Below are 27,779 nucleotides of genomic sequence, written 5' to 3' on the forward strand. Positions count from 1 at the left end.
CCAATCTATCCTCCACAAAACTGCCAATTTGGTATTCCTAAAGCACAGATCTGTGTGCTCCCTTGATCAAGAAGTTTCAGTGACTCCCTATTATCACTAGGATAAAATACAGACTCCTCTGTTTGGCATTTAAATACCTTCACCATCTGGCTTCTGCATTTCTTTCTAAGCTACCTGTATATTACTCCTTTTCATGTACTCTACCTTCTAGCCAAACTGGCCCTATATATGACATTCCATCTCCTGCTTTTGTGTCTTTCACCCATTGCCTAGACTTCCCCTTCCCAACTCTGTCTTATAAAATCCTTCACTTCCTTCAATGCACAGCTTAAATATCACCTCATATAGGAGGTCTTTCCCTGTTTTCCTGTTATTCTCTACTCCCATTGCTTTCTATTTTTATATACATATTTACATTTGATGAAACGTAATAATACATCCCCCCAAGTAGTATTTTCCTTGAAGGCAACCTCTAGGCTGTTGTCTTTGCATCCCCAGCACCTAGTATGGTGCCTAGTACCTAATAAGTAGGCTATTAATAAATGAATGTTGGTTGATTGAATAACCATTAATCTGGAAACTGTTTGCACAAGATACATTGACCCTGTTTTTCCTTGATTCTGTAAGTCACTGTGACCCTCTTTTCACTTAGAAGACTATCTGAGTGTTCTCTTATATTTTAGGGAAGATAGGTGAGGAAGGGGTGCTGAAAGATGGCAGTTCTTCGTGCCATCCTCCCTGTTATCATCTCAAGGATTTCAAATTAGAGTGAAGAAGTGAGGGAAAGAAGTCTCTAAGGACCTTTAAGAGAACATTGAAGCAAACCTTAGGAAGAAGGACTCTTCTCCACAAGGAAGCCCAGCAATGCTTAAGTTTACATGACCAACCTACCTCACAAAATGGATGTGAGGAAAGCAAAGCACTTTGTGAACTTTAAAATGATATAGAAATGTAAGATATTATTAAAGCCAGCTATTGTTTCCACATCAAGTAATTGGATGGTTGGGGTTTGGTTTGGGTTTTTCGGAAGGGGGAGATTTTTCATTTTAAACAGAGAACAATTGAGATTTCTCAAAAAAATTATAATCTCAATTTCACTGTGTCCTAAACTTACCTGGAGATCTGGCTGAAAGGAGTTGATTAGCTCCTCATGAGCTAACATTCCTAAACCCCTTTCAAGGACCTAACCAAGAAGTCCCCCAGATCCCATTAACTCTTTAGTCTTCCCATTTTCTTTTCCTCAGTAGATCCCTTTGTTCTTCCTAGGTTTCCTATTTTCTATGTCCTTTTGTTTTTAATATTTGACTTTTTTCCAATTGGCGCCCAAACAGGGACATGGAAGACAGTACGAGGAGAGTGGCTCTCTTGAGACTCCGGAGAAGAAAAGAAAAACCTTGGTGGCTCAACACTGTGGAAACAAGGTAAGAGAGCGACAGTCGTAAAATACAGTCCTTTAGCAGTTTTAGGGCTAAAGGGGACACCAGGCTAAGTGGGATATAGGGAAAAGAAAAGAAAAAGGCTCGGTAATGGGAGCATAAGAAAATAGTGTGGCTTTGGAAAGGCCACGAGCACATACTTTCGATTTTGAGAGGCGCACTTGAAATTGAAAGTATGGGTCAAGTACAAAGTGCGAAAAAAGATCAAGATTGTTATTTAAAATTGTTAAAGAAAATGGTAAGGGAAAGAGGTTTACTTACTCCAAACAGCTACAGGAATTCTTAGACTGTGTAGAGAAATGTTGCCCACGGTTTCCACAAGAAGGAACAATAGATTTAGAGAAATGGGAGATTGTAGGCAAGCAAATGAGTGAATATTACAGAGAAGTGGGTCCTGGTGCATTCTGGATTGCTAACTTTTCAATTTGGAATGTGTTAAAAAATATGTCTTACGCCCCTGGAGAAAGTACCGTTAGCTACGAAAGTGATTTGGGTAGATATAGGGGCAGCAACAGATGAGGAAGAAGAAATGAATAAGGCCTTTGAGGAACAGTTGAGAATTGTTGAGTGTTGGGGATCTGTAAGGATGTAGAGGACCACAGGCTGTTCATGAGGTCTCACTGATGGGCGGAGGCCCCTCTCGGGTGCTGATTTATGAGCAAAGGTCACCTGGTTCGGTGCTCCATTCTATGGATCCTTAACAATCTTTTAACTCCGCTAGTTATTGTATGGTCATCAGCCATTTATTTGGGATTGGAGTCAGATAAGTGCACAGGATGTGCATGCACTGTCCTTAGCACAGCATGAACTCTATGTCATTGTGACTTGAGAAGAAGTTCCTGTTACTTTACTACTTAAGTGAATGCTTTGTTAAAATTAAACGGAGTTGCTTCCATCTTGTCTCCCGCCTCATCAATGCGCATTCGAGATAGAAGGTTAAGCTGGTCTTATCCCTTCAAGGTTAGTATAGGATCCTTGCTCTTGTGGTGAGCTGAGCTAGTCGTAGGACAGTTGAGGAGGATGAGGAAGACATTCCTTGTCAAGATTCTATAATACCGTCAGCCCCATCAAGACCACCTCCCTCTTATAGATCAGGTTCCCATAAGGACGATGAGGTGAAAGGTGTGTATTTCCCTTCTGTTAAATAACAGAAAGGTGAGTATTCCCCTAAACAACAGAAAGATGTGTATTCCTCTTCTGTTAAACAAGAGCTTGGGAAAAGGTTATGATGCAAAGGGTTGTTAGAAGAAGCAATAGAAAAGGCAGAAAACAGAGGGGAAGAAGTGCTCGTGGAATTAAAATTAGCTATTCCAAAAGGCATAATGTACCCGATATATGAAGGAAGAGGACCCAAATAATCCAGGACAAATGATTAGGGAACATAGGAATTTTGAATTAAAATTATTAAAAGAGTTTTAAAAAATCATCAATAGAATATGGGCCAAATAGTCCATATGTTCAAACATTATTAGATTCAATAGCTAATACAGCCATGGCTCCACATGACTGGTATTCACTGGCAAAGACATGTCTGGAGCCAGGAGATTATCTAGTATGGAAATCAGAATTTTTTGAGCAATGCCAAGAGCAGGAGGGACACAATACAAGAACAATGATCCCTGTTTCCATGGAGCAGCTCACAGGAACAGGGATGTTTACTGAACTGCAGCAACAACTAAATTATCCACTTGTAGCATATGAACAAATTATGAAGGCTGCACGGGAGGCGTGGTTAAAGGTTCCTGGGAAACAGGGTAGGGGAGCTTCGTTTACTCAAATAAAGCAAGGTCCCCAAGAAACTTTCCCAGATTTTCTAGCCCGACTTATGCAAGCCATACATAGGAGTATCTCTGATTCACAAGCAGCCCAAATACTCCTTCAAAAATTGGCCAGTGAAAATGCTAATGCCGATTGTAGAAAAGCCTTACAAGGCAGCAAGCCTAATATGACTATTACAGAAATGATTCAGAGATGTCAAGGTGTAGGGACCACACATTTTCAGGCACAAGTAATGGCAGCGGCTCAGGCAGAAATGATAGCGGCTGCCTTTCATAAAAATCAGAAGGGTCTGCGAATGTTAAAATGCTTTAATTTCAGGAAGCCCGGCCATATGAAGAAGGAATGTAGGACCCCTCGAAAGGCATCACTCCAGCCCCCCAGTACTCCTTGTCCTAGGTGTCAAAGGGGAAATCACTGGGCATCACAGTGCAGATCTACTACAGATGTTAATGGGCAGCCTTTAAACCCCCCCCCCGGCGGGGCTTGCTCCAGGCCCCGGCAAACAATAGGGTCAGTGCTTTCATTACTACACCCAGTCCCTGCTCCATGCCCAAAAGACTCATAATAACAGACCTTATTCATGCCACCCCGGGTAGTGCTGGACTAGATTTCAGTTCCAGTCTTGATAAGGACATCAGGGGTGAAGTGGTCTGCATTCCCACTGGAGTACATGGTCCATTACCCCTGGAGATGGTGGGTCTTATACTAGGTCGTAGTTCCCAGACACTTTGGGGACTCACGGTCATCGCTGGAGTGGTGGATTCTGATTACGCTGGAGAAATTGAGGTTATGGTATATGCTTTTCCCCGTTGTCGTTTTTTCATTCAAAAGGGGGAGAGGATAGCACAAATGATTGTAATGGACTATAAAATACTGGGAAAAACAACAGAAGAAATAAGGGGGACAGAAGGATTTGGTAGTACAGGACTGTTTTGGCATAGAACTGTCACAGACGCTCAACCAACCTTAAAAATAGAAGTACAAAGAAAGGAATTTGAAGGGCTAATAGACATAGGAGCTAGTAAGCCAGTTATCAGTTTAAGGGTCTGGCCTAGGGAATGGCCACTAGATGAAGGGAATGTGATGTTACAGGGAATAGGGGAAATAGATGCTCCTGCACAAAGTGCCACATAGCTTACATGGAAAGTAGAAGGACATCAAGGAAGATTTAGACTGTATGTACTACCACATATTCCATGTTGTCTTTGGGAAAGGGATTTATTGAAAAACATGAATGTTACAATAAATAGCAAAAATTTTTAGTAGGGTCATGGCGGATGAGAAAAGAATCATACAAGTACCAAAGATCACATGAAAAGAAGGGCCTCCCATTTGGGTGGACCAGTGGCCCCTTAATTTAGAAAAAATCAGGGCTCTTCAAGATATAAACTGGACAATTAGCAGCAGGTCATATAGAATTTTCCACTAGTCCATGGAATTCTCCTATATTTGCTATTAAGAAAAAATCAGGTAAATGGAGAATGTTAACAGATCTCAGACAAGTTAATGCCCGTATGGAAACTATGGGAGCTTTACAACCTGGATTGCCTTCTCCAATTGCAATTCTGGCAGAATGGCCTTTGTGGGTAATTGACTTAAAGGATTGTTTTTATACTATACCCCTTAGAGCAGAAGGTTGTAAATATTTTGCATTTTCATTACCATCAGAGAATCTGAAACAGCCTCACCAGAGATACCAGTGGAAAGTGCTTCCTCAAGGGATGAAAAATAGCGCTACCATGTGTCAACAATATGTAGTGGATGCTATAGATCCCATCAGGAAAAAATGAAACAGCCTCACCAGAGATATCAGTGGAAAGTTCTTCCTCAAGGGATGAAAAATAGCCCTACCATGTGTCAACAATATGTAGTGGATGCTATAGATCCCATCAGGAAAAAATATCCTCTAGCATACATAATTCATTATATGGATGACATTCTTTGTGCTCATCCACAAGAAGAACAATTAGCTGGTATTATGGGGGACATGTTTAAAGCTCTTAAAGAGCACGGCTTGGAGACAGCACCTGAAAAGATTCCAAAGGCACCTCCTTATTTGTATTTAGGACAAGTAGTAGGAATGAAAGAAATTCAGCCTCAGAAGATATGTATTAGACAAGATAAGCTAAAAAACATTAAATGATTTTCAGAAACTCCTAGGAGACATTAATTGGGTCAGACCTTATTATTTAAAAATAGGAACTCGTGAATTAAAGGATTTATTCTTAGAGGTGATCCTGACCCTACATCTTCTCGAACACTTACCACAAAAGCAAAACAGCAAGTAGAAAAGATACAGAAATCAACTGAAACTGCAATGGCTTAGCGCATAGAATCTGGTATACATTTAGAAGTTACAATATTGGATACCCCAGATATACCTTTTGGATGTATACATCAGAAAGACAAGTTACTAGAGTGGGTTTTTCAGCCTTCACAGCCAAAATATACTCTTCAAACATATCCTTCTATGGTAGCAGACTTGGCTAAGAAAGCCTGAAAAAGAGTATTACAGTTAGTTGGACATGCCCCTAGTATAAACCCTATGATAAAAAACAAATAGAAGAATTAGTCAAGATCACTCTTGGCAGGTGCTTCTTATTGTTTTTCAAGGGGAAATAGACAATACATATCGATACCCAGTTTTACAATTTGCTGGAAAACATCAGTGGATTATCAACACGACAGTAAAAAAGAATCCGCTAGTGGGAGCACTCTCTGCCTTTACTGATGCCTCCTCTAATCACATACTTTATTCCCCCTGATGAAAGATATGTAGCACGTGCACCATTTGATTCTACCCAACAAAATGAAATATATGCTATAATATTAGCACTACAAAGATATTCCGGTCCTCTTACTATATTTTCAGACAGTAAATATGCAGTAGGAGTGATTAATAATATAGAAACTGCTCAAATTAAAGTGTCATCTAATTATAATATCTTGCAACTTTTTATGATGTTACAAAAAACTATTTGGGAATGAACTTCCCCAATATATTGTACACATTTTTCCTTCACATTCCAGGACCCCTTACGCAAGGAAACCGAATAGCCAATGAACTCACTAGACCCACACTATTAGTCTTATCAGTTAATGAAACAAGAGAATCTCATAATAGGTTTCATCAGTCTGCATCGATGCTAAGAAAACAATTTTGGGATTACTAGAGAACAAGCTCATCAAATAGTGAAATCCTGTTGTAAATGTCTCCCTTACACCCCCGTGCCATATAAATTGGCTGTTAATCCACGTGGATTACATTCAGGAGAACTTTGGCAAATGGATGTTACTCATTTCAGCAGCTTTGCAAAGTTGCAATTCATTCATGTTACAGTTGACACATTTTCATCTTTCACGATGGCTACTGCACAACCAGGAGAAGCAGTACAAAATGTTATAGATCATATGCTTCATTGCTTTCCATTTCTGGTGTGCCTTCAGTTTTAAAAACTGATAATGGCCCTGCTTATGTTTCTTTATTTTTTAAAATTTTTAAAATTTTTTATTTTTTTAAATATAAATTTATTTATTTGTAGTTTCCGACATTCATTTCCACAAGTTTTTGAGTTCCGAATTTTCACCCCTTCTCACCCTCCCCCCACCCCAAGATGGCATGCATTCTGAATATCCCTGCCCCTAGTCTGTCCTCTTTTCTTTCTCTCCCCCGCTTCTCTTATCCCCTTCCCCTTCTAATTTCCTGTAGGGCAGGATAGACTTCTGTACCCCATTTCCTGTATTTCTTATTTCCTGATAGCATGTGAAAACTTTTTTTTTAAACATATGTTTTTATAACTTCAGGTTTCAAATTTCTCTCTTCCTCCCTCCACACCCACCCTCATTGAAAAGGCAAGCAACTCAATATAGGTTGTACATGTGCAGTTGTGCAAAACACTTCCATAGCAGACATGTTGTGAAAAACTAACTCTATTTCCCTTAATCCTATTCTGCCCTCCCATTTATTCTATTCTTTCTTTTGACCCTGTTCCTCCTCAGAAGTATTTACTTCTGATTACCCCTTTTCCAATCTGCCATCCTCTCTATCATCCCCCTGCTCCCCTTGTCCCCTTCTCCCCCTATTTTCTTGTAGGGTAAGACAAACTTCCATACCCAATTGAATGTGTATGTTACTCCCTCCTTAAGCCAAATCCTATGAGAATAAGATTTACTGATTCCCTCTCACCTTCCCCTGCTTCCCTTTCACTGTAAGAGACTTTTCTGTTTTTTTTGTAAGATAATTTACCCCATTCTACCTGTCCCTTTCTTCTTCTCTGAGTGTAATCCTCCCTCATCCCTTAATTTTATTCTCCAGATATGACCCCTTAATCTTCAACTCACCCTGTGTCATTATCTGTCTGTCTATCTATCTATCTATCTATCTATCTATCTATCTATCTACATACATACATATAATTTTTTTCCTCCAACTACCCTAATACTGACAAAGGCTCATGAGTTATAAATATCATCTTTCCATGCAGGAATGTAAACAGTTCAATCTTAATAAGTCTCTTATGATTTCTCTTTCCTGTTTACCTCTTCATGTTCCACTTGAGTCCTGTATTTGAAAGTCAAATTTTCTATTCAGCTCTGATCTTTTCATCAGGAATGCTTGAAAGTCCTCTATTTCACTGAATGACCATTTTTTCCCCTGAAGGATTATACTCAGTTTTGCTGGGTAGGTGATTCTTGGTTGCAATTCTATCTCCTTTGCCCTCCGGAATATTATATTCCATGCCCTGAGGTCCTTTAATGTAGAAGCTGCTAAATCTTGTGTTATCCTGATTGTGTTTCCACAGTACTTGAATTGTTTCCTTCTGGCAGCTTGTAATATTTTCTCCTTGACCTGGGAACTCTGGCATTTGGCTATTATATTCCTAGGAGTTTTCCTTTGGGGATCTCTTTCAGGAGGAGATCTGTGGATTCTTTCAATTTCTGTTTTGCCTTCTGGTTCTAATATATCAGGGCAGTTTTCCTTGATAATTTTCTTGAAAGATGATGTCTAGGCTCTTTTTTTGATCATGCCTGCTTATGTTTCTCATGCATTTTGTACATTCTGTCTTATGTTTCACATCCACCACATTACTGGAATTCCATATAATCCCACTGGTCAAGCAATTGTAGAAAGGAAAAATAGATCTCTTAGAGTATTTCTTCAAAAACAAAAAGGGGGAGAAGCCAGGGGCAGACCACGTAGACAATTGGCCCAAGCAGTATATGCTTTAAATTTTCTTACACCCGATAGAGAAGGCTCTACTCCTGCAGAAAAACATTTTAGACAAAACAAAGGTAGTTGGGATGAGAGTTTACATATCTAAAAAAGAGTTATGTGGAAGAACCCAAAGACCAATTGTTGGTTCAGGCCAGACAGGTTATTGACATAGGGATGAGGGTAAGCTTCTGTCTTTCCAGATGATGCAGAAGGACCAATATGGATCCCTGAATGTAACATCAGACTCTGTCTCAGAGATGACCGGGAGGTTCCAGAAGCTCCAAATTCGAAGAAGGAGGAAAGAAAAAAGACTAAGGAAGGAACGACCCAGACGACGGAGAAAGTTGGCAGGCAGGACAGCTGCTACAACTGCTGATGATGTTACAACTAACCACTATTGAAGCAAGAACTTTACAGCTTTGGTCATACATCGACGACCCCCCCTGGCCAAGACTACTCACATGGAATGACCCAGTTATTAACATTATGCCTGCAGGAGAAGCGGCGGAAATTTTTGGACAAGGGGATTTGGGAATTAAAAAATTAAAAATGTATGATATAATAGGATACAATTTCAAAGGCAAAGCTGACTCACCCCCAATATGTTTTGGGATCCATGTAACCTCTATAGATTACGGTGTTAAGTTAGAAAATATCACTCACTCTGCACAATTATTTCCTCAGGAAGTAGTTTGGAACATATCTATGTTTAGTGTCAAAACTATTGAGTCTGTGGAAAGACCAGTTCATTTTTCTCCTTGGCCAGATTGTTTTAACATCTCTGTAACAACAAAATGGCATACATTTCTGCCTTGGGTAAAATGTCATACATCCTATAGGGGTGTAGCTAAATATAATTGGAAAAGATTTGAAATATGGAATAAATTAGATAGTAATGTTGAGGGTGCAAGACAAGGGAGGATCACGCCAGGGATTATCAATAGGAATGGTGTACATCAGGAGAAACTTTGGTTAGCAATGGCAGCATTTGATTCTATATACATACATGCTGCCATTCCCTCAAGAGATGATACCACTCTTTGTTATAATAAAACAAAGCTAGTTGCCTGTTTACCCAGGCATCAAGCATTTCTTTTTGGAAGACCCAACATCACACGGACACCTGATGGGTATTATGAAATTGAATGCAAGAATTGTATAGTAAATAGATGCTTATATTATGCACATGGAACTTGGGAATATGTAGCTATGATTTTAGAAAGGCCTAAATATTGTATCTTTCCTGCTCAAGTGGAAGAGGGGTGGTTTTTAGCTCCTGCGAATCAAAACGTACTATCTTCATTAAGAGATCTCTTTAAGAAAAAAGAGATGTGTACAATGTGTCATCTGGGGAATTGTGTCCTTGGTATTACTTATCCCATCCCTTGTTGCATTAGCAGTATCATTCGATACGTTCACACAACAATTACATGATGCACGGTATACCGAAACATTGGCTCAAAATGTGTCATTGGCACTTCAAAAACAAGGAGAAATTGATTTAGATTTTCAGAAAAAACTAGACGTGTTAAAAGATGCTGTGGAATTTATTGGGGATGAACTTGCAGAAACAGAATTTAGAGTTACTTTAAAATGTGATTATTGATTTACTATGGTATGTGTTACTCCCTTGCCATATAGTAAAATGGGACAGGATTAAGAACCATTTAGAGGGTATTTGGCATAATAGTAGCCTTTCTGCTGATTTATCTTTTTTAGCTAATATAACCCAGGAGATCACAGACAATCATATCCCAGGGGCCAATCCAAAAAATCTGGCTGTAGAGATCTTAAAAAAAAAAATTAAGTGCGATCAATATATTTAAACATTTACTTGCCTTGTTATTTCATGCATTTTCTTGGGCAGTGTTGTTTATCATATTATGTTTCATTATTCCTTGCGCTGTCACCTTGATTAAATCACGGGTCAGAGTGTTAGGAACAGATGTTCATCGCCTCAAGTTGCTTGCAAAACAAAAAGGGGGAAGTGTGAGGGCCAGCCCTGAAGAGTCTGATCTGAGTTGAAGAACCAGGACAGAGTTTGACTCTTGCCCAGTCTTGACCCCTAGCGCTCACATTCTTAGGAAGTTGGCTCACCAATCTCCCATGCAAAGGAGGCTCTTGAAATATTCCTTCCTGCTCTTTGAACCCTTAGATTTATATACCATCCTTCCAATAAGGTGGCGCCAGGGAAGGTCTTGGAGTATACTGCCCTATCTATAAGCCCTGATAACAAGGAAACATATGTTGTAATGTCACATATACAGAATATGTATAGGAAGTGTCTTACGGGAATGACTCTTTGAAGTTATGTTAGGATTCTCTATATATACTGTGACCCTGAGATTAATAAACGGCTCAGTCTTCGCTGACCTGCCTGGCCCACGTCTCTTCATTTCGCACTCTCCTGTGAGGTGCCTCACTTAGTTGCCAGCAACATCCAATCACATGTAAATACAATTTTTAACATTTTAAAAAATTTTGAGTTCCAAATTCTCTTCCTCATTCCCCCTTCCCCCAAGACAACAAGCAATTTGACATAAGTTATACATGTGCAGTCATGCAAAATATTTCCATATTAGTCATATTGTGAAAAGAAAACAGACCAAAATACAGGCACCATAAAAAAAGTAAAAAATAGTATGCTTCTGTCCTCATTCAGACTCCACCAGTTCTTTCTCTGGAGGTAGGTAGCATTTTTCACCGTAAGTCCTTCAGAATTGTCTTGAATCTTTGTATTGCTGAAAATAATTAAGTCATTCACAGTTAATCATCTTACAAAATTGCTGTAGTGTATACAGTATTTTCCTGGTTCTGCTTACTTCACTTTGTATCAGTTTGTGTAAGTCTTTCTAGGTTTTTCTGAAAGCATTCTAGTCCATATACCACAACTTGTTCAACCATTCCCGATGGGTATCCCCTCAATTCTCAGCCATCACAAAAGAACTACTATTATTAGCTTGTACAGAGGTCCTTTTCCATTTTTAAAAATCTCTTTGGCATACAGACCTAGTAGTACTCTTTCTGGGTCAAAGGGTATGCACAGTTTTATTGCCCTTTGGGCATAGTTCCAAATTACTCTCCAGAATAGTTCTAGGCCCTTTTGTATATTGCACAATTTGTACTGTCAAATCAGAGCCACAATGCCTATTATGAACCTTCAATACTCTTGTTTTCCTTTTTGGAAATTGTTCTTTTTATTCTGAACTTAAGCACAAAAAATGAGCATTTCCAAATATACAGTAAAACCGAAAAAGCAGATCATGTATGAAACTGTGAATCTCCATTTCATATTGGTTGCCTTTTTTTTAAAGTAACAATTTCACATGTTCCTTTCAAAACTATCCTGCTTTTTCAAGATGCTTCTTTCTGAACTTCCTTCTTTTTCCTTCTACTTAAAAATATTTCCATGAAATCCCCTCTCCTTTTTTTGGCCATCACTATTGTTAACTCCCCTTTCCAACTCTGGCCCCAGTTAAAAAACAAAGGAAAAATATCTTATATAAATAACCAGAGTCAAACAAAATGAATCCACACAATGGCTACATCCAAAAATATGTCTTTTTCTGCACTTTGAATCCATCACCCTTCTGTCAGGAGTTGGTTGACATTTCATGGTATATCCTCTAAAGACATGGTCGATCATTGCATTGATCAGAGTTCTTAAACTTTCAAAGTCATTTTTCTTTGCAATGTTGTCCTTATATAAATTATTCTCTTTATTCTGCTCACCTCATCCTGTACCTTATACTACCTAGAATCTCTGAAATCATCTCTCCCTATTTCTAATGATGCCATAATATTATATTACATGCATATGCCACAATTTGTTCAGCTGTTACCAACTGATAGACATTTCCTATATTTTAGTTATTCAAAGTAGAGCAACTACTTTGCTTTTGTAGTTCTTTGGATTTCTCCATCATGTCTTCCTTCCCTGGGAAACTCATTACTGGGAATCTCATTACCTTGCAAGACTGAATTTGCTTGGTACTCACATTTCGTCAGTACCCTCTGCCCCTCTGATTGGCTAAAGGACAGGGCCATGAGCTCCAGCATCTTTTTAAAAGAATAGGGCTGAGGGCAGCTAGGTGGTGCAGTGCATAGAGCACCGGCCCTGAAGTCAGGAGGACATGAATTCAAATCCGATCTCAGACACATAACACTCCCTAACTGTGTAACTCTGGCCAAGTCTGGGGCTCAGCACAGTCTTCTCCCCATTTACTGTCAGCTATATACTACTTTGGGACTTCTTTGGAATTCTCCATCATGTGGACACCTCCCCTCACCTTTTTTAGCTTTCTTTTGTGTGTTGACTTCCCAGGTTAGATTGCAAATTCCATAAGGGAGGGAACCGTTTTTTTTTTTTAACTTGTATTTGTATTCCAAATACTTAGCACATAGTGGTTGCTTAGTAAAAAGTTCTTTGATTGACTGTTGAATTTTATCTATTTCTACACCAAATTCTGAGTGCTTGTGTATGTTTAATTCTCCCTTATTATGCATTTCAGATAAAGGTGAGATTCATCTGATGCCCACTCCCTTATCCCTTACTCCTCTATGTTCATATACTTTTCTTCTCAAGCACCCAGCAAGTTCTACCCCCTTCTTCCTTTGTATGGTGGCATATTCCTTTTACCTTCCTTTCTCTTTTCCCTCTTCAAACCTTAAGAAAAGAACCAATTCTTCCCAGGTCCTCTGTTTTTCTCATTTGATTCCATCAATATCTTTGAAAACATTAAGATTCAGAAAGAACACTGATTTCTTCTCCATCATTAGAATGTCAGCTTTTATCATCCTATAGCTCCTTCCAGTTAAGTTACCTTTCTAGGTTTCTCTTGACTATTGTGTTTGGATTTAAAAGTTCCTATTCAGCTCTGGTCATTTCATAATAAGTTCTTGAAAATCTTCTTTTCCATTAGAGATCTGTTTCTTCTCTCTGTAGGATTATACTTAGCTCTACAAGTTGTTATTCTTGATTGTAAGCGCATATCTTTTGCCCTTTGGAATATTATATTTCAAGATCATTTCTCATTTATAGTAGAAGTTTCCTGATCTTGACATTATGGTTCCTTGGTATTTGAATGGCTTCCTTTTGAGGCTTAAATTAAATTTTTTTTTTACATGGAAGCTCTGAATTTTGGCTATGATGTTCCTGGGAGTTTTCATTTTGGGATTGATTTGTGGATTCTTTTTATCTTCACTTTGCCCTCTGTTTCTAATACATCTGGGCAGTTTTCATCTGTGATTTCATGAAAACCTAATTCTGAAGCTTTTTTCTCTTAAATTATGATTTTTCAGGGAGTCCATTGATTTTTAGATTATCTTGACCTGTTTTCCAGATGAGTTGTTTTTTATATCAGCTATCTTTTTTTCCTGGTTTTCTCATCTTCTGATTTTGTTGCAATATTTCTTTTCTGTCTCATGGAATCATTATTTCTGTTTGGTCTATTCCAAATAATTACTTGGGTAATAATAGCTAGCTTTATGCTATAAATATAATAGAGAGCTTTAAAGTTTGCAAAGCACTTTACAAATATTTGCTCAGAGTGGTTAAAATTTATCACTTTCTCTGTAATCTATTTTATTCTTCTAATTCTTTCCTTCAGAGTTTGTTTTTTATCTTTTGTTTCATTTCTTATTCATTGTATTCATATAGTCCCTGTGGGGTCTCAGTTTTTTCCTTTGAGTTTTGCTTGCAATTGTTACAAAGTTACTTGCTCCTTGGCTTAGGGATTCTTTAGATCTACAACAATTTTTTTATACTGGTTACCGTTTTCTTTGATTTATTCATCAAAATTTAACCTCTAGCGTTAAATTCTGAATTGGAACTTTGTTGCAGGGCCGGTTCTGTCCTCTGCTATGCTTTTGCATGGGCTGGTGGACCCTGATTTATCTCTCCCTGAGTCACTTTGGTTCCTATGTTGACTGAGGTTCTTCTATGATATCTTAGAACAGTGTGCTAGAGACATTTGAGCCCCTGGAAACCTACTGTCCCAATCTGAGTGCTGCTATGCAGCTTTGCTTGCTGCCAAAGTTTCCCCAGACTTCCAAGGTTCCCACTTTGAGGTTTTCTGACCTCCTTGAGTTTTTTTTTTTTTGTGGGGGAAGAGGGATCCCTTTGTTCTTGCTGCCTCTGGTTACGGAGCCTTGCAAGGTGTGTGTTTCTCTGGCCTGTCTCGGGTGCTGCTGGGTGACTGACAGCTTTTTTGCCTATTCTGGTGCTGGCTTTGCTGGCCTCCCTTTTTTCTTTAGCTTGTGGGCTTCTGGCTAACTTTTTGTGTAGTTCCAGGATGGAAGAAGTCACTGTAGTGTCTCATTGGATTTCTTGATCACTATATGATCTGATGTGAATTTCAGATTTCTGCTGGAATAGTCATATGAAAATGGGGTGGTCTGTCTCCTGGTCAGACAGCCATCCTGGCTGAAAGGCCTCCACTTGCTTTTCCAATCTTGATTGAGTTTGCTATGTACATAGTCCTGGGGATTTCTAACTTATATGCTGTGTTCTGAGGCAGATATGTTTGCAAAGACATGGTTGGAGTGAAATGTTAATGAAATGTTGACATTCTTCTCACCTGTGAAATACAAGTGTCAACCCATAAGTCAATAGGAAGCCCAATACTTCCTAGACCATTGTTGAGTCACAGTGTTTCTGAACCTCAGTATCCTCATCTTTAAGATGAGGATGACAATACCTCAGAGCATTTTCACGAGGATCAAAAATGCTTTAGAAACCTTAAAACAATATGCAAATGTCATTTATATGCAAGGGATGGTTTATAGACATCAAGGAACAGGATGAGAATTTAAATAGATAGTATGATGGTACAGAGTATAAAGAAGACAAGAAAAAAGTTGGCAGTGTGATTAAAATGTTAGCAATGGGATTTTTAAAATGTCAGCTTATGTTTTCTTCCATACTTTCTGATAGTCTTCCCTTACTTATCTCCACTCCTCTGTGTTCAGGCCTCACTCAGTCTTTAGTAGGCCTTCTTAATAGTGGAGATGACAGTGTTATTAACCATTACTTGGACATCTTCCTTTCTCTGCAGGTAGGATTCATGTTGCCGCAAACTACTGTACTTCAGGGAGGCATGGACAGAAGACAGGACATCCACAGCGGCACTCTGCGTCCTTGCCTTGGGGAAGTTGACTCCAGGATCAAATGTCCAGAAGGTGGGTATGAGGTGGAGCAGAGGTTAGAACCAGGAAGATGAAGCCCAGAGAAGTAAACGGACTGCTCGAGGTCACACGAATTATAGATGCTGCAGATGCAGGGCTCTAGCTCAGTCCTTTTTACTATGAATCCTGGGCTCCTTTGGCTGTACACATATACTTCTCCCACGAAGCTCAGAGAGAGTGTCAGAGCTGAGCACATACAGGAGCATCTTAGGCCTCCCTGTACTGGTAGGAAATGAGGGAATCCAGTCATGCCTCTGCATGTATTCCTTTCCTGTAGCTATAGGAGAGAGAGGTGTTCTGATCTCCTACAGTAACAAAGATCATCTCGGGAGAATCTTGGTCTTTGTGTCTGCCTGTGCTGGACCATGGTGGAGTGGAAAGACAGGAATCAGGAAGTAAGGGTTCCAGTCCTGCCTATGCCAGTTACTGACCTCAGGCAAGCCCCTCCTATTCAGCAGATACTCATTAAGGGTCTGTTATATGCCAGTTCTCTGCTAGGCCAGGTGCTGGGAATACAAAAAGCACAGGGAAAATCTGAAATCATCCCTGCCCTGAAGGAACTTACTTTCTATTGGAGAATTACAACATGTATCCAGAGAAATAAATAAAAGTAATTGGGAGAGGGAATGACTACTAACTAACAACTAGAGATCAGAGAAGGAGTCACAAAGTAGATGGCACATGACCTAGGCCTCAGAGGAAAAATAAGGATTCTGAAAGGTGGGGATGAGAACAGATTGCATCCTAGGGATGGCAGTCAAGAGTTTGTTTTAATGCTAGAGAAGGAAATAGCATGCTGAGTACCAAGGAAAACTAATAATCCTATTGGCTAGAATGTAGAGTACATGAAAGAGAATAATGGGAAATGAGAAATAATGGGAAAAATAGATTGGAGTCACTTATATAAGTCATCTCTCCATTTCCCCCTCTGTAATGATGAGGGGGTTAGACTGGATACCTAAAGCCCTTTCCAGCCCTAATATTCTAGGATTCCATGACTTTTGGAGCCTATCACCAAATGCCCACAGTGGTTGCAGCAGTGAGAAATACAAAGGCTGGATTAGGGAGATGGCATGTTCTTGAAAGAGTTTAGTGAAAGGGAAGGGAGAATGAGTCACTAAAGGATACAACAGAAAATCACAGGATCTCTAGGGCCTGATTTAATAAAATTGCCTATGTTCAGAGGGGAGACAGCATGGTACAACAGAAAGGATTCCAGATTCAGCATCAGAGCACCTGGGTTCAAATCCTGATTGTTACTTACTACCTGTGTCACCTTGGACCTGTCATTCATCTGGGTCTCATTTTCATCCTATAGATGAAGAGGATGGACTTTGTGACCCCTAAGTTGCCTTGACAGCTCTAAATTTATTATCCTATGGTCCTATGAAAGCCTGTTGTGCCTTTCATTCCCTCCATCCCTCTTATCCTCATTAAAACTCTTGGTTGGGCCAAAATAGAAAACTCTTAGCCCTGAATTCCTTTGAAATACCAGTAAAGACTACGTAAGGACGTAGAGCCTTGGCTCTTAGACTTTGTTGAGATTCTTCAGCTTCCCAAGGTAGCAGCACCTTCTAGAACCAGGCCTAGGAGTCTTTGCTATTTATCTTCAGCATTTTCACTTTCTCCTATGCCAAAAACTTCATTCAACTTTAAACCAAGCTCCTGAACCCCAGCAATAGGCACCAATCCTCCTGAACTTCCTAGTCCCTGAGCCTGCTGAATTCTCTGGGTTCAAAGCACTGCTGTTCTCATTGCTCATTACCTTTTTTCTTTCTTGATGCCATTCATCTTGATGCCCAAATCTTGTACCCATTGCCTCATATTCTTTTTACACATGCCAACAACACTTTTACAAGAATGCTTTTCTATGGTTTATTCACAAAGGAGCACCAAGGCACAAAGTAGTCATGAAGGATAATTTGGAGAAATATTAAGACCCAAATTGCAGGTAATTGAGTCTATATAAAATAAAACTACCTTGCCTAAACTGGGTGGTACTTAAATCAATAAGTTCTATATAGATACAGTTCCCTAGGCCCAATATGGGACCTGTGGCCCTCTCTTGTTCTGGAACCATGCCTCTGTGATCTACTCCCTCATGTCTCAAGAATAGAGTAGCATTTTTGTTCCAGAACATCTCTCTTTCTCTCTCTCTCTGTCTCTCTCTCTCTCTCCACACACACACACACACACACACACACACACACACACACACACACCCCTCCACTGGATTAGCCCCCTCAATGGCCTGAAGACAATCCTAGACCCAACCTTAGACAATCAGGAAACTTCTTGGTTGATGACAGACTTTTCGTGTTCTATCCACATTTCTCTATACCTGCTGACTATCTAAATGCTTCCCCTTTCTACTCCCAAAGTGAGTGGAAGATTATCATATAATGACATACCTCTTTTGTTATAGTGCTCTCTACTCCCATCCCCATATCCCAAGTCTCATCCTGAGTTTACCAGACATAAGGATAAAGGCCGAGTAACAGAGTGCCAAAAGGAGCTGTTCCCAGTTTCAGGCTTGTCCAGCAAAGAAATCACGCTCCTTGAATGTCCACCTTTTTCTACTGGCCTGGTTTGCTCCTCAAGCACACCTAGATAGAAAGTGGTGTCTCTTTGTTTTAGGTCTTTTTTGTTTGAGTGATTGATTTCAGTTTGATCCTTGTAACAAATATCAAGAGTCAGGATAGTGTAATGGAAGGAATACTGGAGTTAGGTACACTCAATCCATCTGAGGGACCCTGAGCAAGCCAGGTCTCTTCCAGCCTCAGTTTCTTCATCTATAAAATGAGAGGTTGGCCTGGAGGACCTCTAAGGTCCTTTCCAGCTCTAGATCTATGACTCTATGAGTCTATGATGCATGCACAAATCCTGAGTATACCTTATATTTCTTTTTAAAAAATTTTTTTAAAAATTAATTTATTTTGATTTATCAATAATCACTTCCATAAGCTTTTGGTTTAAAATTTTTTCTCCCCCTCTCCCTCTCTCTCCCTCCCTCCCCAAGAGAGCATGCAATCTGTTGTAGGTTCTACATATACATTCCTATTAAATATATTTTCACATTAGTCATGTTGTAAGGAAGAATTAGAACCTATAGGAGGAACCACCAGAAAGAGGAAAAAAAATGGCAAATAGTATGCATTGATCTGTATTCAGACTCCACAGTTCTTTCCCTGGATATGGATAGCATTTTCCATCATGAGACTTTTGGAGATGTCTTAGATCCTTGTATTGCTGAGAAGGGCTAAGTCTATCAAAGTTAGTCATTGCACAATGTGGCTGTTACTATGTACAACATTCTCCTGGTTCTGCTCACTTCACTCAGCATTAGTGCATACAAGTCTTTCCAGGTTTTTCTGAAGTCTGTCTGCTCATCATTTCTTATAGCACAATAGTATTCATTACATTCATATACCACAAACTTGTTCAGCCATTCCCCAATTGATGGGCATCCCTCAATTTCCAATTCTTGGCCACCACAGAAAGAGCTGCTATAAATGTTTTTATGATCTCTTTGGGATACAGCCCTAGAAGTGGTATTGCTGGGTCAAAGGGTATGCATATTTTTTATAGCCCTTTGGGCATAGTTCCCAATTGCTCTCCAAAATGGTTAGATCATTTCACAACTCCACCAACAATGCATTAGTGTTCCAATTTTCCCACATCTTCTCCAACATTTATCATTTTCCTGTTTTGTCATGTTGGCTAATCTGATAGGTGTGATGTGGTACCTCAGAGTTGTTTTGATTTACATTTCTCTAATCAATAGTGATTTAGAGCGTGACTATAGATGGCTTTAATTTCTTCTTCTGAGAACTGCCTTTTCATGTACTTTGACCATTTCTCAATTGGGGAATGACTTGTATCATTATAAATTTGACTTAGTTCTCTATATATTTTAGAAATGAGGTCTTCTTCGGAGACACTGGTTGTAAAAATTCTTTCCCAGTTTTCTGCTTCCCTCCTAATCTTGATTGCATTGGCTTTGTTTGTGTAAAACTTTTTCAATTTAATGTAATCAATATTATCCATTTTGTATTTCATAACGTTCTCTATTTCCTGTTTGGTCAATGAAATCTTCTGTTCTCCATAAATCTGACAAGTATACTATTCTTTGCTCTCTCAGTTTGCTTATAGTATCAGCCTTTATATCTAAGTCATGAACCCATTTTGACTTTAATTTGGTATATGGTGTGAGATTTGGGTCTATGCCTAGTTTCTGCCACACTCTTTTCCAGTTTTCCCAGCAGTTTTTTTCAAAGAGTGGGTTCTTATCCCAGAAGCTGGGATCTTTGGGTTTATCAAATAATACATTACTATAGTCATTGACTGCTGTGTCTTGCATACCTACCTATTCCACTGATCCACTACTCTATTTCTTAGCCAGTATCAAGTAGTTTTGATGATTGCTGCTTTATAATGCTATTTAAGATCTAGGAAGTCTAGGCCACCTTCCCTTGTATTTCTTTTCATTAATTCCCCTGATATTCTGAACCTTTTGTTATTCCAATGACTCTTGTTATTATTTTTTCTAGCTCCATAAAATAATTTTTTGGTAGTTTGATGGGTATGGCACTGAATATACCTTATGTTTCTGTAACAACATTGTCAGCATGATGTATTGGAAAGACTGGCATACTTGGAGTCAGTGTGAGTCTGAAGCCTGTCTCTGTTAATGTTATTAGCATCTGTGTGAACAAGAGTGAGTTCTTTCCACTCCCTGGACCTCAGGTTTTCCATTTGTGTGGAACCAGAGTAAAGATTTCCTGGTTATTTCAACTGAAAATATTGAGAATTAATATTCCTCAAGTCTATAGTCCTTTCCAGACTTTTCCCTTTAGGAAAATGTGTAAAGGGTCAAGAATGAAGGCTAGGGCTTCAACAATTTGGTGGTAACCAAATTTAGAAAGAGAAATATCTCATATTTAGTTAAGATCCTGGTTTTTCCCCTCCCCCAAGAGAAACTGAGTGACCTATCTAAGAGCAGTCCCCTGTTTCTTCATTTCCGAAAGAGATTAGAGTATTGATTTGAAGGAAAAGGGCCTTTTGATTACTTCATGTTACCTGACACCAGTTGCACAGGGGTAGGAGGGTAAATGGGGAGGCGGGGAGGAGTGGGAAGGAGAGTAAGGGAGAGCTCATGAGGGATTGGTCAGAGGGATGAGTGGCTTTTCAGTGACATTTCCAGAAGGTAAAGTGACTATTATTCTATTGAATGAATAGTTTAATGTTAACCTAAAGCTGTGTTTTATTATTTTGTGACATTTTCCTGGTTCAAGATTCCTACACATGTTTTGCTTCAAATTATCCTGGGATAAAGCTATCTGAGGGCATGGGGATGCAGGTGGAGATTATATCAGTTTCAGCAGTTCTCTCTCTCAGGTAGAAAAGCTTGGATTTAGAATAATGTTAAAATAATAAAAATTGTTTCTGTCAAACTTGTTCCTAAAACCAAAGTCCAATATTAATATTTTTTTCTTCAATATTTGTAAAATGTCGGGTTGGACTAGATCAAGGGTGGTGAACCCGCGGCCATGAGGCCGCATGTGGCCCTCTAGGTCCTCAAGTGTGGCCCTTTGACTGAATCCAAACTTCGTAGAATAAATCCCCTTAATAAAAAGATTTGTTCTGTAAAACTTGGACTCAGTCAAGGGGCCACACTTGAGGACCTAGAGAGCCACATGTGGCCTTGAGGCTGCAGGTTTCCCACCCCTGGACTAGATGGTCACTTCCAGCTCCAGGTCTATTGATCCTAAATTGTCATTGCTTCCAGAAGGACCTTTTGCTCTCTGGCCTGTACCAGGGCAGTGGGGCCCCACATTCCTGAATCATGACCCTGAGGATAAGGTAATGGAAAGAGGCATTGGGCCGGGGCTGCCAGTGTCCCAACAGGCCCTGCCTGCTCTGTCATCAATCACCACATTCTTCTCTCTAGGACCACTTGAAGCTACTAGTCACCTGCCTGCTTTCCTGACCCATCACCCACATTTCTAAGGCCCAGACTATCTGTCCTGGTACCTCTAGGTCCTGCCACACTGCCCAGCTTAGCACTGCTTCCTAACACCCCTACCTGAGTCCTGTGCTACATTGCTATAGATATAAAGACCCTAAACAGACAAAAGCACAAAACTTGGGAAAGAGACATTTTTTTTCCCCATGGACTTCCCCTGATGCTTTCCCTCCATTTAATAAAATGTAAAATGATGAAATTATTTTCTAGAACCATGAATAGAGTATTAAAGAACAAGAATTCCTGTATTCTTACTTGGCCTTGACTCCCCCAAAATAATTTTTAAAAAAATACGCAATAGGAAGTTTCGTATGTAAAACTTTCCATGTTATTTTTGTAGTGAAAAGAATACTGGGCTGAGAGTCAGGATCATAGCTTTAGAGTTGGAAAGGATGTTAGTGCTATCTAATCCATATTCTTCATTTTACAGAGGAGAAATATGATGCCGGGAGAAGTAGAGTGATTTTCCCAAGGTCACCCAAGCATCAAATAACAGAGCTTAGATTTGAACCCAGGTCCTCTGACTCCAAATCTAGCATTCTACTCTGCTGCCCTGAATCACTTAACCTTTTTGGGCCTCAGTTTCCTAATCTATAAAATGATAAATGTTCCCCAAGATGCTAAGCTGAAGAATATAGGGTTATAGAATGTTCTTCCCTTCCCAAAGGAGAAAACCAGGGAAATCTGGGGGCAAAATAGAAGAAATTAAGCCTATTTTCATGACAAAAATTATTGTGCATAAGTATTTTTGATACACACAAAATTTTGTATTTAATATTTAGAAGGAAAATATTGCTAGCCTCGAAATATCTAGACTCAAGCCCTTTTTACATCTTAGGGAATTTCAGGGTTCTTCAGAACACAACTTGTAAAATGCTATACTAAAAAAACTTCTAAAAATTAAAAAAAAATTTTCAGCTCCAAATTCCCTCCTTCCACCTCATCTCCCACTCATTGAAAAGGCAAAAAGTGTAATCACATTATATTTATGAAGTCATACAAAACATAGTTCCACAATAGCTGTGTTGCAAAAAAAATATCAAGGAAGATAAAGAAAGTAGGGAAAAAATATACTTCATAGTTTATCTATTCTCTCCTTGGAGGGAGATAACATTTTTCATCATGAGTCCTTTGGAATTGTCGTGGATCATTGTATTGATCAGAGTAACCCAAGTCTTTCACAGTTGATCATCATTACAACATTGCTGTTACTTTATTGGGTGCAATAATCTCCCAGTTCTTTTCACTTCACTTTGCATCAGTTCATATGGGTCTTACCATGGGTTTTTTTTTTCCTCCTCTGAAACCACCACCTTCATCATTTCTTATAGCACAATAGTATTCCACCATAGTCACACACCACAACTTATTTAGCCATTCCCCAATTGATGGCCATAGAACATCTTTAAGGTCCCTCCTGGGTCTATCATTCTATGATTCCATGACTCTAATTCCTACATAGAGAGGACAAGTATTATAGTGTAATCCTCAAATGCCATGGTAAGATGCATTTGTATTGGGTAGGTTGGGGGAATAGGATGTGGCCATCGGGCACTGCCAGTTTCACAAAAAAAGGAAAGTTTTCATATCTTCTTTGCTAGAGTGCTTTCCCTTGTTGGCTTTCGAGATAGAATTTGGTGGTTGTGTTCTGATGATGTCCAAGGACAGGAAGTGGAGTGGACACTGGCAGCAGCATGCATTTCTATTTTTTTTTTTGCATTTCTATTTTTAAAAATTGCATTCTGAACCAAACACCAAATAAAATTGAGCATTTTTATGTATGGAGTTAGAATAGAAAACAAGGGTTATTTATGAAATTGCAGCTCTATTATGCATAGCTTGCTTTCCCCCTCTAAGTATATAGTAAGTTTAATCTGTAGTGTTCAACCTATATTCTTATTTGTGCTTCTTTCATCCTTTTTTCTCTTCTTTGCATTATAAAAAGATTCCTTAATCCTTTTTTCCCTTTCTCTTTCCTTCCCTTCCCATTCCATTAGAAAAATAAAAACAAAGTTCTTATAACGAATGTGCATAGTTAAGCAAACAAATTGACTGAGTGCAAAAATGTGTGTCTTATTCTGCATCCTGAGTGTCTCACCCCTCTGTTAAGAGGTGGATAGAATGCTTCATCATCAGTCCTCTGGAATCACAGATGGTCATTGCATTGATTATGTCTTTCAAACTGTTTTTCTTTATGCATTCATTTATTTCTACAGCAATTAGAAATAAGATTAATACTGTGCTTGCTCCAAAGGTTAAGGTCGAGGAGTATAAGAATGACACTAAACTTTGGATTTGGAAAGAAATTGGAATCTGGTTCTCTCTGGCCCTGTGACCTTGAGATCAACAGAGGAGTTAAAAAAAAAAGTAGAAGGATTCCCTTATTAAAAGGTAAGAATTAACATTTATCTGAATTTAAAGTCTTAACCTATCAGCTTTACTAGTAAGGAGAGGCCTGCAGGGCTAGAAAGTTGTTGGCAGTTCACCCTTTAGCTCTTTTAAAATTTATGCCTATTGTAGTTTAATCCTTCTGTGTAAATTATGTTATCCCTCATTTTTTCCCCTCAGCAAAATAGTGAAAATTCTAAGCACATAGAAGCATTTCCATGCTGCATGTTATTCTGTCAGGGGAAAATGTAGTTTATTAATAATGTTGGATGAAATGTAATAGATGGAGGGCTGTACTTAAAATTCAGAAAATCTGGGTTCTGATTTGCCTTTGGCAGTTGTGTGACCATGAGCAAGTCAACTCACTAAGACTGTAAGTTATAGATTGCTATGATTCGCTATTAAAGGAAGTTCCCATGTGAGGAGTAAAATTCCAGGCCTTTGGCATATTGATTTCAGTTGAAATATACATTTTTCTTTCTTTCTTTCTTTCTTTCTTTTTTTGTTTTGTTTTGGTTTTTTGGCTAGGCAGTGAGGTTAAGTGACTTGCCCAGGGTCACACAGCTAGTAAGTGTTATGTATTTGAGACCAAATTTGAACTCAGGTCCTTCTGAATTCAGGACCAGTGCTCTATCCACTGCGCCACCTAGCTGCCCCTGAAATACACATTTTTCAAAAGCTACTAGGTTAAACCTTCATGATGGGAGTTATGACGAATGAAGTGTATGAAACTCTAGTAACTGGTTCTCAGTCCAGACCTATTCCTCTTCCTTCTCCTGCTCTTTCTGTATTATCAGTTAGGGTTCCCCAATCAACATATTATAGTATCAGAGAGTTCAAGAAGCTGTATACAAAATATTTTCAGTGTCATCACTTGTGGACAAGATAATACCTGAAGACCAGGAAAAGTTGAACAACTTTTTTTTTTTAGGCAGTTGGGGTTAAGTGACTTGCCCAGGGTCACACATCTAGTAAGTGTCAAGTGTTTGGTCTGAGGCCGGATTTGAATTCAGGTACTCCTGACTTCAGGACCGGTGCTCTATCCACTGCGCCACGTAGCTGCCCCTGAACCACTTTTTGATAGACAAGGTGTGACTATAAGGTAATGAGACTAACATTTTAGTAAACATGTAAGAACTTATACACTTAAGTAGTTACCTATCAAAGAGGACCAAATGCTCAATTTAAAAAAATGTTTTGAGCAGAATAACAGAATTTTAAGGCTCAAAAAGACCTCAACAGATTTCTAATTCACTGTAACACACCTGAGAGATGACCAGGAAGTCTTTTCTTGAAGACTTCCAAAGAGGGAGAACCCGTTGCTTTACAAGGCAGGCATCCCACTTTGGTATAGCTCTAAAAGTTTTCCTGACACTAAACCTGCTTCCCTCTCTGTAACATTCACACATTGCTTCTGGTTCTGTCCTCTAAGGCCAAACAAAATAAGTCTAATTCTTTTTTCTATATGTCAACCATTGAAATACTTGAAGATAACCAGGATGGTAATGTTTCCCCACTCCCTTCCCATTCTGTTCCATTCTTCCCTTCTCCAGGCTAAATATTCATAGTTCTTTCAACCAATCCTAATAGAGCATGAACTCAAGGCTTTTCGCCGCTCACATTACCCTCTGTTGCCCTCTCATTTCTAAACAGTGGCACCCAGAACTAAACCATACCACATGAACACCTATCTGAGGAGGCTGAGGATCCATACTGTATGTGGAGTTTAGGGTTGTAATCCAAGAAAACTCGCAACAAAGTTAAGCTGACATATAGTGTCCCACACCTTGGCTCTTGTGCTGAACATCATTAAGCTTCAATGGTGAATAAATACCATTACACAACCAAATCATATTTTTCATAATTGTTTTCTAATTTAAAAGAGTTTTAGAATTAGAAGGGACCTTATAGAAACCTTCTGTTCCACCCTTTTCATTTTATAGATGAGGAAACTGAGATCCAGACTTTTGAAATGACTTGTCCGTGGGACATGGTGGAGCCAGGATTCAAACCCAAATTTTCTGCCTCCAAATCCAGTTTACTTTCCACATCATGACACATCTTTTCTTCGCTTGAACTGCTACAGAAACCTGTCTGGTCTCACCTGTAGTCTTTTCTTCCTTCAGCTGATACTATACAGTCCAGATTATGCTATGCTAACCAGAATAATTTTTCTAATGCACAGGTCTGAACACATCATTCACCTGTCTAAAAACTTTCAAGGATTCCCTTAATGTCTAGTGAATAAATTCTAAACTTCTTGGTCTGGCATTCAAGGACTCCCACAGTCTGCCTCGAACATTTCTTTCCATTCTGCTTTCTGCCATGTATCTTTTTTCAGGTAAAATAGACTATTTCTCCAAATATATCTTGTGTTTTCCAGCCTCTTTGCCTTTATTAACACTGTTGCCTGAATCTAAAATGTTTTCACTCTGGCATTTTAGTCATTTGAAATCCTATTCATCTTTAAAAGTCCAGCTTATTATCCCAAATCACAGAATTTCAAAGTTGGAAGAGTCCTCAGAGGACATGAAGTCCAACCCGTACTAACTTAATTAATCCACATTTAGGTCCACTGAAGGAATAATAACTCCTTTTCTTTTTTCGTTTTGTCCTTTTTCACATTATTAGGGTTTTTGGTTTTGTTTTGTTTCGGCATCTATAATCAATCTCCATATCAAGTCTCCTTGATATCACAATTCTTTTTCTTCATCATCACTTGTACATATGTAGCACGCATATCCTAGCCAGCAGAGATGCAAAAGCCTGGACTTAAAGAATGCCTGTGATGATGCACTCACCTCATAGTGCTTTGTTGTCAGTGCCTTCTCTAATGCCTCTCTGGGTTCTTGAAGGCTGGAGCAGTAGAGCACAAGGTCTAGACACATTCTCCCAAGCTGAGAAAGCCTTTGAGTGTAACTCTGGCAAAAGACTAGGGGTAAAAGACTAGGAGGGAGGGGAACACCACTGAAAAGTTGGCCACAGGAACTCATCAAGCTGAGCCTGCATGAGGGGAAGGCCCACACCTAGGAAAGCATGAATCTTTTAGAGTTCTGAAGTTGGACATATTCCATTTTTCAATTATATCCTCCTTAAGAACGGGGACTTTCTTCTTTATCCCTCACAACTCTTTAAGTACAAGGTCTGGCTCAAGTGCTGAGGAATTGTTTGTTCAGTAAATGAATAGGTGATTGTGGCAGGGAAAAGTCAGTGCTATTAAGATTCCACATCAAAGAAGGCTGTTAAATTCCCTGGAGACAGATCATGTGCATTCATTAACCTGCCCCCATCAAATACTGTAGGACTGTGGAAAGAGCCCTAGATCGACTGACTAGGTCTGAGTGAGTGAATTTTAAAAAAAGCCCTTATCAAATGCTTGCTATGTTCTAGACACTGTGCTGAGCACTGGGGATATAAATACAAGCAAGCTAGATAGTCCCTGCCCCAAAGAGCTTACATTCTAATACAGAAAGACAACACACTGTATAGAGATGACCAGAAAGTACCCCACTGGGCCTGTGACCAGAGCTAAACAAAGTGGAAAAATAAAAAGTTCACCAATCAGAGCCCAGGGCCATAGTGATGGGAGTCTAAGAGTCAAGTGAATTTTAGTTTTTAGTCCTAATCGTGTCACTAACTGCCTGCTTTGTCCTGGGAAAGTCACTTCCCCTGAAAATGGGATGGGAGGGTCAGGGATGGACACAGATGGTCTCTAAAAGTCCCACCAATTCTTAACATTAGTTTAGAGTTT

At 39.2% G+C, this 27,779-nt stretch overlaps 1 protein-coding gene across 2 annotated transcripts in view; it reads left to right on the top strand.

Moving 5' to 3' along the window:
• The window catches only part of ZNF318 (zinc finger protein 318), a 60,686-nt gene that overhangs the window by 28,926 nt on the left and 3,981 nt on the right, over window positions 1–27,779 (top strand). Inside the window, exons 10-12 of one of the 2 annotated variants that reach the window (XR_013487015.1) lie at window positions 1,332–1,421; window positions 15,486–15,609; window positions 23,895–24,031. Coding sequence is in view for 1 of the 2 variants with exons in the window: in XM_020976810.2 (XP_020832469.1) it covers window positions 1,332–1,421; window positions 8,631–8,831 (291 nt within the window). In the remaining variant the exon portion in view is untranslated. Of the gene's footprint in view, window positions 1–1,331; window positions 1,422–8,630; window positions 10,803–15,485; window positions 15,610–23,894; window positions 24,032–27,779 lie in introns of those variants that run through there. The other variant, XM_020976810.2, reaches the window with a different exon arrangement.

The sequence above is a fragment of the Phascolarctos cinereus genome, unplaced genomic scaffold (genome assembly GCF_003287225.1).
Source record: "Phascolarctos cinereus isolate Bilbo 61053 unplaced genomic scaffold, phaCin_HiC Scaffold_5;HRSCAF=322, whole genome shotgun sequence".
Lineage (NCBI taxonomy): Eukaryota > Metazoa > Chordata > Mammalia > Diprotodontia > Phascolarctidae > Phascolarctos > Phascolarctos cinereus.